This window comes from Montipora foliosa, chromosome 4, assembly GCF_036669935.1.
Source record: "Montipora foliosa isolate CH-2021 chromosome 4, ASM3666993v2, whole genome shotgun sequence".
In the NCBI taxonomy this organism is placed as follows: domain Eukaryota; kingdom Metazoa; phylum Cnidaria; class Anthozoa; order Scleractinia; family Acroporidae; genus Montipora; species Montipora foliosa.
In genome coordinates, this window is record NC_090872.1 from 34010714 (window position 1) to 34021596 (window position 10883).

At 40.1% G+C, this 10883-nt stretch overlaps 1 protein-coding gene across 1 annotated transcript in view; it reads left to right on the forward strand.

The window, feature by feature from the left end:
* Positions 1–252: 252 nt before the first annotated feature.
* LOC138001250 (adhesion G protein-coupled receptor B2-like) overlaps positions 253–10883 on the forward strand; it is a 21989-nt gene continuing 11358 nt past the window's right edge. Inside the window, exons 1-8 of the mRNA XM_068847896.1 lie at positions 253–391; positions 480–574; positions 1456–1751; positions 2296–2434; positions 4510–4764; positions 5591–5801; positions 9733–9932; positions 10644–10800. Of these exons, the coding sequence (XP_068703997.1) occupies positions 253–391; positions 480–574; positions 1456–1751; positions 2296–2434; positions 4510–4764; positions 5591–5801; positions 9733–9932; positions 10644–10800 (1492 nt within the window). The remainder of the gene's footprint in view (positions 392–479; positions 575–1455; positions 1752–2295; positions 2435–4509; positions 4765–5590; positions 5802–9732; positions 9933–10643; positions 10801–10883) is intronic.

Genomic DNA, 10883 nt, shown 5'->3' on the forward strand with positions numbered 1-10883 from the left:
TACGTGGGTTCCAAAGATTTTGTTTTGCCACGTCCTCTACGTATAACATTAAAACTCTTTGGTTAATTTATTTTCTTCTCTGGATTTTCAGGGTGTTCGGCTGAGACATCAGAAGGAGTGTCTTGGTTATTCACCCCAAAGGGATTAACGGACTTTCAATTGTGTCCAAACGGAGCCAGCGGTAAGTCCAAGATGAGTTTTAGTCACAAACTGTTTGAAAACTGCGCACACAATCTCTTAATGTGAGATAGGATGTATGCTTTGTTGCTTTATTATAGCTCGACATTAGAGCAGCAGTTAATGACTGCGGTTGTGGTTGTAGCAGAAGCAGCATCAGCAGTAGTAGTGGTGGTGGTGGTAGTAGTAGTAGTACTAGTGATGGCAGTAGAGGGTAATGGACGTTCTCTCAAAAACTCAAAGATACTAATAATTGCCTCGCTGCGTTTCCACTGTATTCTTCCTCCCTGTCCGTACCGTAGGAATTGCTTCACGCCATTGTTCTGAGGAAGAAGAATGGAATCAGGCAAATTTCACAGACTGCAGTTCTGCCGAATTCAACAAACTTACGGATGTGGTACGTTTTAGACTAATGATGTAAACAGTTACTCTCGATGAAACAAGAACCACTTGCTGTTTCGACTCGTTGTAAGACCAGCGCGATAACCTTGATTTTACAGTTATTTCACACGTATGTGTGAAGGGGCTAGGGTGCCCTCGTGTACGTATCAATGGTTCGTCTTGGTACCCTTTGCAAGTTAAAACATCCGCCTGCTCCATTGTCTTTAGCTCTTGAATGGCAAACACCACCGCCGGTGACTGCTGATATGTTGTCGGTCAAATCCGGTGTCAGGTTGAATCGTTCTTTACCTAGGTTTAATTGGTGATCCTCATTTTACTTAGGTTGGAATATGCACTCTACCTAGTTTCAAGCAGCTCTCAATCTCCCAAAAGGGACTGAGATCACCTATACCTTCCTTCAAGCTCTGTCTTACGCATCTCAACATATCTTCTCAATGTTTCGTATCATCTTATCAGTTTCTATATTCATACACTTATTCATTCAGTCTCAACATTAAAACACAGTAAGGGAAGAAAGAACCGTACTATGCACTTACAGTACTCAAACTCGGGCCCTCCAGATCTATATATACTGTCCTGCGATTTCACCACTACACCACTACAACGAACATACTTAACTCATCACAGTTCTTTTCATTACATTCTTTTGTATAAGTCAATTGATATCCATGTATAATAACCAAAAATAATCCTAACATGACCCTAGTTTTTCTCTAGGCTTAATTTAGGCTGCAAAAAAGTATCTTCAATTCATCTGAATGCGTCTTCAACCTTGGTAAAAACGGATTTTCAACCTGAGAACGGTTTTACCGGCAATATAATCTTCTCACTCTCGCTCGCTTTTTTTTCTTTTATTAATCACGCTCTGTTTTCTAGATCGCAGCAATAATCAAAGGTCATGATGCAGAACTGGATGCCAGGCAAGTTCTTTCAACGCTGGCAAATATTTCTCAGGTGATCGTGGCGAACAATTCTACAAGGCCGCAACGAATATACAGAAAAGACTTGATCACAGCAGTTGATATACTATTAAATATTGCAGAGTATAATGGGAAATATAGCAATGTGAGTTCAACTGGAGACTTCAACAACTTTGGACATGTTGCCAGTAATTTGTTGGACCCGATAAATATTGCCACCTGGAGAGAACTGGCAAACGTATGTGATGTTATGTAATGGTTTTATAACTCTCTTAAATACACCATTAATAACTTCCAACTAAAATATTATATTGCTCAGTAATTTACGAGTTAAGGTAAAAATGAACTGAACAAGAGAACGAAAAAGAGATTAATACCTAGGAGATGGAAACCATATGTGGACGTAATTACAAAGGCAGCACTTTCTCCTCAGTTATTTTAAGAACCTAAGTGTTGGTCCGGCCGCACTCGATCTCACGACCTTCCGTAGGGCAGCCCGATACTCAACCAACTGAGCCACCGGTGCGCGGTTCTACTAATTGGGGAGACTACAAATCAACTGGAAACAGAACAAATCAAATATAATGTTAGTTTTTGAGAAGAGGGGAAAACCGGAGCACCCGGGGAAAAACCTCTCGGAGCAGAGTAGAGAACCAACAAACTCAACGCACATATGGCGACGAAACCGTGAATCGATACCACGATGCCACGACGCCAATGATTCATTTCATTCATTGTCAGTTCTGTCCACTCCTCTGTTTCGTCTTTATATACAGATGCCGATTGGTCAAGAAAGTAGTCAAATCTTGGTGAAGGCAATTGATGATTATGGATTAAGTGTCGCTGCCACAGTTAATAATGAATCGATACCGCCACAAGCAGTTTCGACAAAGAACCTATTGATAAGGGTTGACCATGTTAGCACAATCAGTCAGGTAATGGCTAAAATAGCCTGTGTCGTTGACACACAACATCTGGGGTGCAGTCTGTCTTCCAAAACAGACTTGAGCCAAGCCAAGGCAGTTAATGTCAGAAATGTCCAGGAAATGCAAGTAACTAAATGCACACGTATTTCAATAAGCGTCACGCACGTCTTCTCCACAACTTCAACGTTACACGTGTCTCGGAATACAGACAATTAACGTCACAAAATGTTCCCCAAATGCAGCTCCTCAAGTAAAGATAAACAGCTGCATTTATCCTAAGCTAAATAACCTTTACCCTGATTCCATATTGTTGGAAATTATTAGCAAAGGCTTAGAATCAAAGGGACACTTCGTTTCGGGTGTCAAAATTGGTCGTGTATCGAATTACTTGAATTTCTGGACATACATGTCATGCTAGTCCCTACAAGATCCTCACGGCGTTCTCCCTATGGCTTCAGGGGCGGATCTAGGGGTAGGATGGAGGGGGTGCGCACTCCCCCTGAGATGACTTACGGCTTTCTAAGATAACTGGTATTCTGATAGAAAAGGAAATGTTACCAATGGTGCACCACCCTTCCCCCCCCCCCCCCCACCCCCACCCTGAGAAAAATCCTGGATCCGTACCTGTGGTTTGGTTCGTAGTATGAATGTTATTTTGTTTAGGGTACATTTTTGAGTAGGTCTCTCCAAGTGATGATAGGAAAAAATGTAGCGACACTAGCGACTATCGAAAATAAATTTGGATATACTAATTGTCATGTTTAAGAGAACGCGCTTCACCATTTTGCAAAATAGTTCAAATGAGCGCAAATTGGGGGCATCTCCACCACTATCACATTTTGTGAATAGGATGTCGAATTTTGATTGGCTAAAAGGACGAATTTAACACTCAACACAGGCTGAAAGAAAATCATTGACGAACTCACGCGGTTTTTTTTTCGAAACAAAGTCTACTGATGATGATTTATTTATTTATTTATTTCAAATGTGTTGGGCTCATAAATCAAAAAGCAAATAAGACAAATAAATCTAAACGAAAAAAGACATGTATATTATCAGAAACCCATAAAGGGTTTCTGATATTATATAATTTACTTTTAATACAAACTCCTGTTCATCTAATTAGCACTCATTAACCTTTGATACAGCTCTCCACTGTATTCAATTTATTGTTTTCACAAGTGCGATAAAATATTCGCGTCCGATCTTTATGGGGGGTCTGATTTGCGCTAATACAGATCTCCCGCTCGCATTTTATCTACAACTTGGAACAGTAGTAGGTACGCCTAGAAAGAGATTACTTGAGGACTGTGCCTACGTAACATTCTGCGCATCTCGAGATACTCGGATTTCCTATCGGCGGTGCTTATTAATATAGGGATATTTTTACGCGGTTGAAAACTATGCCGAGAAAGCAGAACTTAGCAAGTGCTCTTGGTATCCAAAAAGAAAATTAGGGGGGGGGGGGGGGGGAATCATACATTTTTCAGAGATAATTAAGCTTCAATTTGGCAAAGAACGCCATACATTGCTTTGTATTTTAAAGCTTTTTACAAATATTGTTGATTGATTATCTTCGAAAAATTCGTGGTTACCCCCAATTTTCTTTTTGGGTTTCAATAACACTTTGCTTTTCCCCATATTCAGGAACCCGCGAAGAAAACCTTTAAATTATTAGGCACCGTCCTTAACTTACCGATGCATCTGAATTAATTAGGTCTCAACAAATAAAGTATGTTACAAGTTCAACTCACAAGTTGGCGACAGATATTATAATGCAAAATATTATCCAGAACAAATTCCAAACACTTAATTATTAAACGAACAGAAACATGAAGAATCAAGTAATTAACAAGTTTGGGAGTATTTGGCGCAAGAGCAATTACATATCTACCTATCAGCAGTTGTTATAAAAAATGCTTTTAGTTATTTTGTTCTTTTTTAAAGGAAGCTGTAGAGGTACATTACACAACATTTGATCCTGAGGAATTGAACAGCGCTGTGTTAGCTTAATAATCACTTCTGAAACTATTCGACCTCAAAGCATTTTCTGACGTTGTCATCTTTATGTGATCATTTTTTAGGTTCTTACTGATGGCCTTCAAGTAAAATTCAGACAAAGCTCTATATATTTGCCTCCCCAAGCCTTCACCTCATCTCAAAACTCTCGCATTGTTACAGCGATTTATTTGAGTTTAAACGATGTTTTGCTTCTTCCAAAAGAAGACAGCTCTGACCAGGCTCTATATGCCACTACCACCATTGTCTCGTGCACTGTCCACCCCAGGCCCCGAGAAGTCCTAACTACCCCGGTGAAGATCGTTGTGCAAAACAAAATGGTATAATTGCGATTCATCTTTATTTTCCCCGAGCTGTAATTTGGTGAACACTTGACCTACAAACGTAGAAAATGGACAATGACAAACAAGCCTGCGTGTATTCTTGGTTTCACCCATGTAACAATGAGGCCATGTTGGTTGGCAATAGCGATATTCACTGTTTATAAACAATTCTTTTGATATTTAAATTTTGCCAACCACAGAGCAAAAGAGTCTTTGTTTCGAAAGTCAATAGATCTCGATCTGGTGGGCAAATTAATGACAATAGATGACGCAACGGTGAGTATCGCTATACAATAAAATTTCTTTTCGCAGAATTTGCATAATAATCAAGTTTAGATCCCAGCGGAGAGATAGGTTATTGTTTTGGCCAACGAACAGGGCCACCATGACGTCAAATACGAACCACCAATTGTGTAAGTTAATTTTTAACCCAACCGAATGAAATTTCTGTTGTCGTTACCAATACAAGAACTAAATGTTGTAACTACTTTGAAAAAGAAATTGACGAGAAAAAAATCAAAATTATCGACTTTCAATAGGGCGTTCAAGTACCAAGCAAGCTGAAGCTGTTTGCGCTAGCTGGAAAGTTATATCTCTAAAATAAAAAATGCTAGATTTAAGGCATCGTGTAATGGAATGGCCCTTCCTCAACAGGAAGCGAAGATATTTTGCATTTGTTACTGAATTCTAGAGCTCAGAAATCTGCCACCCCACACGAAGATTACTGATCCAACGTCGGACTTTTGGAGTCTGCCTCGCTCGGATATGTAAGGGCTACCTACCGGATTTACTTTTTCATACAACTCATCTTTCTTCATTTTAGCTTTCCCATATTCAAGACCTCAATTACCGATTTGGCGCGAATGTCACACTGGAATGCGTGTTTTGGCGACCAGGAGATTCTATGACGTGGAAAACGAACGGTTGTAAGTTCGTTAGCCGTGAATCAAACGTTTCGATTACAACGTGTGAGTGTAATCACCTGACGGTTTTTGCCGCCCTCATGGATCCACATGGATCACGGGTAAGGAATCGTGATTATGCGCTCCAGAATTAGTGTTCGAGTAACTTAACCTTGTATAAATGAACAGACACGAGGCGTCATCTATTTGGACTCTTTTTCTTTGTTTTGCTCTAGGGTGGGACAAGGTCAAACTGAGGGATTGGGGCGAGCGATGCTTGCCTCTATGAACGCTTTATTTGCCGAAAGCACTTTTCTCGTTTTCTTAGATACTCTAGCTGAAAACAGGATAGCAAAACTGAAATAATGATGATATTAATAATAATAATAATAATAATAATAATAATAATAATAATAATAATAATGATAATAATAATAATAATAATAATAATAACAGCAGTAAAGGATTTTATTAAAACACTCTAAACAACAAACGTGTTAAGTTAAAATGATATAAATTAAGTCTTACAGACGACTAATTAATTAACTAACTAGAGCACAAGCACCCACCTACAAAAGTTCCCTTAAAACGCTCAGTTCTGAAAAAGAGTGACGCCTCCTACGTAACGTAACAATAGTTCGTTCTGGGGGAAGTAGATCATCTAAAGCTGTGTTGGAATTACTGTCGGAGATTCTGTACCATAATTTCTTATCTCTCAGCGAAATAATATTTTCATTGAAAAAGAGTTCATTGCAGTAACCAGGCTTAAAAGCTCTTTTGAACATCCTGTCAATACGAATTAAGTACATATGATAATACGCGCAGCCCCATACTTCCACAGCATATGTAAATATAGGTAAAATAAGACTAACGAAAAGAAGATGAAGATGATCCAACAGTAATCCATAGAATTTACAAACAGGTAAGATGTACAGTCAAACGACTGCTAGCTTTCGATAGGATATTATCTGGATGTAAATTCCAGTTGTACAGATCGGACTGCAATGTTACACCCAGCAACTTTAGACTGGGTTTGCGTTCTATAAAAGCCAAAGGAACTGGTAATGCCTTGGTGGAATTACCTTTCAGAACCATTTTCCAGATTTTCTTGAAGTTTAGCTGCATGCGATTAACAGTTGTCCATTCAGCAATAGATTGAACCACCTTAGCTGCTGAATTATCGCCCGATTTTACAGACGAGCGGAGGTCTTTGTTCTAGCGGAAGTCTGTCTTCTGAGACGTCCGCATGCAGTCTTGCCTCGCTCTCAGATTCTTAGTGAAAAGAGAAAATGATGGCGCACGTGGAAGGCTGAGGAATATATATTTTCTTTCAAACATCGGACCGAGGTTGGCCTGCATGCGGACGTCTCGGAAGACTTCCGTTCGTCTAAAAATAACTTTCGTGGACATGACATATCCCAAGGGCTGGACCGGGAGCCTCCTTCTCCGTCCCCTCATTTTCTCTTGATCTAAGCCAGTCGCTCGTCATTTTAATGTCCCTAACCATTCCAAAAAACACATGGCTATCTGCGGCCTTTCCCTACATCTAGGTACGACGGAAAGCCGCAAGAATCTAGAACAAAAATTCATCTTCCAAATCGGCACCCAGATTTTCTTGAAGTTTAGCTGCATGCGATTAACAGTTGTCCATTCAGCAATAGATTGAACCACCTTAGCTGCTGAATTATCGCCCGATTTTACAGGAATATATTTAAAGTTAAATCATCAGCAAATTTCTGAAGCAAATTTTCCGATTCGGTGCGGTGGCCTTAATATCATCTGTTGACCATGATAGAAAATAACAATAACAATAACTGGCAGTGTTAATCAGCCTTTTCTTGCAGTATTGGGCACTGAATTGAGAAAGGGCGCAGCTCACGATATCGGGCTGAAAGCATACAAAGGCGCCTCTGGCTGCCGCTATAGAGCGTTTTCACATGACGTCACGGCGGCCATGTTGGTGTTCCAAAACAAATCCTCCGGGAATTGATCTCTATTTTTATGCAAATACTTTCTTTTGTTTCAGTAATCCAATATGGCTACTGGTCACGTGAGTGAAAACGCTCTATACAGTCCATGTTTGATGGCACATCTCTGATATATTTAAGGGCCGGATGAAAAGAATTGGCGGAGGTTATAAAATGATCATCCGGCTCTCAAATATACCTGGGAAATTTCGGAAACTTCATTGGCTTTCCTTGATATCAAAGTTGTTTCTATTAGTGGTAACGTGCTATGTACCAGTGTGCACTACAAACCTACAGATTCTCACAGTTATTTGTTGTATTTATCATCACATCCATCTCATGTCAAGAACTCCATTCCTTCTCAAATTCTTAGACTTCGACGTCTATGTAGTCATAACTCCGATTTTTCCAGAATATCAGAGGAGATGTGCCAGTTCTTCGAAAAACGTGGCTATCCTGTCTATGTGGTCAAAGCGGGCCATCATCGCGCCCAACAATTTGATCGACAGTCATCACTACAAACGTCACAAAAAGATAAGAATGACAGAATTCCATTCACCCTCACTTTCCATCCGCATAATCACGCAGTCAAAAGTATCATTCTTAATAATTTTAAATTACTCAAAAATGGTCCCGAGACTGGTAGAATCTTTTCGCAACCTCCACTTATTTCATTCAAACGCGACAAAAACGTAGGCAACTTTTTAGTTAGAAGCGCGCTCAAAACTAACGAGCAACCCGGCACTTAAAAATGCGCGCGCTCACGATGCAAAACTTGCCTTTTCATTGTTAACACCAGCAAGATATCGGGACCTAAGCGATCTGTTAAGATCACCGATCGTTTCACATGTACCTCCGCAAATATCATTTATTGCATAACCTGTATATTATGCAATAAATTATACATTGGCGAGACAGGTAGACGACTAGGTGACCGATTCCGCGAACACCTTCGCGATGTTGAGAAGAATGACAAAGATGCATCTAAGCAAGAGAAAATAAGGGGACAGAGAGGGAGGCACAAGGCGTTGGCCGGGATATGTTATGTCCACGAAAGTTATTTTTAGACGAGCGGAGGTCTTTGTTCTAGCGGAAGTCTGTCTTCTGAGACGTCCGCATGCAGTCTTGCCTCGCTCTCAGATTCTTAGTGAAAAGAGAAAATGATGGCGCACGTGGAAGGCTGAGGAATATATATTTTCTTTCAAACATCGGACCGAGGCTGGCCTGCATGCGGACGTCTCGGAAGACTTCCGTTCGTCTAAAAATAACTTTCGTGGACATGACATATCCCAAGGGCTGGACCGGGAGCCTCCTTCTCCGTCCCCTCATTTTCTCTTGATCTAAGCCAGTCGCTCGTCATTTTAATGTCCCTAACCATTCCAAAAAACACATGGCTATCTGCGGCCTTTCCCTACATCTAGGTACGACGGAAAGCCGCAAGAATCTAGAACAAAAATTCATCTTCCAAATCGGCACCCTTAATCCTCACGGTATTAACGAACGCTTTTCATTTAACTAATATATTCCTATTTTTCACGTTGCTATGTTACCACCAATAACGTAGCTCCCACTCTACTATAAAAAGTACACGAAACCCATAATTCCTCGATTCGCTCTGACGAAGGGCTAACGCTCGAAACGTTAGCTTTTAGAATCTCTGTACGGTGGCCAATTTACATCATCAACTCCGTTGATAAAACCAAATTTTTGTATACTACTTCCCCACCGACGCAGCACCACAATTTTTTTGGAAACTACCCCCTTCATTCATTAGATGTTGATTAGTTGTGAATCGATATTGATGAGGGAGGAAACCGGAGCACCCAGAAAAAAACCCTCGCGTAAGGTTGAGATGAGACTGAAACTCAGCCCACACGCAAGGGGCCTACTACAGTCCCGTATAGGACACCTCTATTCATCTTTAAATAAGCCCTAACAATGCCATCAACAAAACTACATTCGTGTTCTATTTGTGTAGGTTTAGATCAATACAATAATAAAATACAAAGAAACGAAAACTGTGCAACTGCGATCTGGCAAATGTTTGGACCGCTTTTTTGTAACTTTTTTTTTTGTTTTCCTCTAGGAATCAGGAGTTTCTCACAAGAAAGCCTTGGAATTGATTTCAATCGTTGGCTGTTCGATATCTCTGTTTGCTGTTTGTGTTACTGTAGCGGTGACGCTTAGTTTCTGGAAAATTTTGGAAAGTCCGAGAACAAAGGTGCTGCTGAACTTGTGCGCTGCCATTGCACTTTCTTGCGCACTTGTTATATCAGAAGGCTCAGTGATAAATACAGTATGTTGAATACTTTGTTATATACAGTTTACGTCATAAAAAGTGCAGCGTGCGGAGTTTTATTCACTCCTTGTTTATGTCAAAAACCCTCACTCGCTCGTACCTCGCTTGCTCGGGTTTTTGACACAAACAACTCGTGAATAAAGCCCCGTACAAAGCACTTTCTATGTCGTGAGCGGTTTATTACACATAAGATGATAATTTTCATTGAAATAGTTTTATGAACGCAAATTAGAAACATAAACTCAGTAAACACAGAGTACGATTTGCACGAGATGCACGAGTGATTGGCATGGGATGGCCTTTACGCTAGAGTTGATTGGTTATACTTCCACACGTGAAAGAGCTGTACGCCATTCTGATTGGCTGTATAGGCTTTTTCACATGTGAAAATAAAGCGTATAGATTTGTACAAATGAGCTTTATGGAATAAAATTCTCTTGTTATGTGTAATAAATTGTATAACTGCTGCTCGATGGTTGATCAAGATAATATAACTTTTCCATGCTTAAACCATCGAGCCTAAAAAAAAGAATCAACGTGAAATAGGTGTCAAAAGTATGAAATGAGAACCTTTCTTAAAAATTAATTCATAGAACAGTTGACTCAGGTAGTGTACTTTTACGTTTATTGCATAGCCCATGCAAACTCCTGTCCAGTTCTAAATTTTTCTTCCCGCAAAATGACCGTCGGCTTGTGTGTTAATTCCAGGCCGGGTGCCCTGTGGTAGCGGCCTTGTTGCACTACTTCCTACTGGCTTTGTTTTCGTGGATGCTCTGTGAAGGCGTTTTACACTACATTGTATTGGTGAAAGCTGCCAGACAGGTCCCAAATGGCGTAATGAAGTTTTTCTACATGTTTGGGTGGGGTAGGTTTGCTTTTTGATTTTAACGTTATTGACCAAGAATCCATCACCCTAGTGTAAGATTTACACAAATTGACTATTTTCAC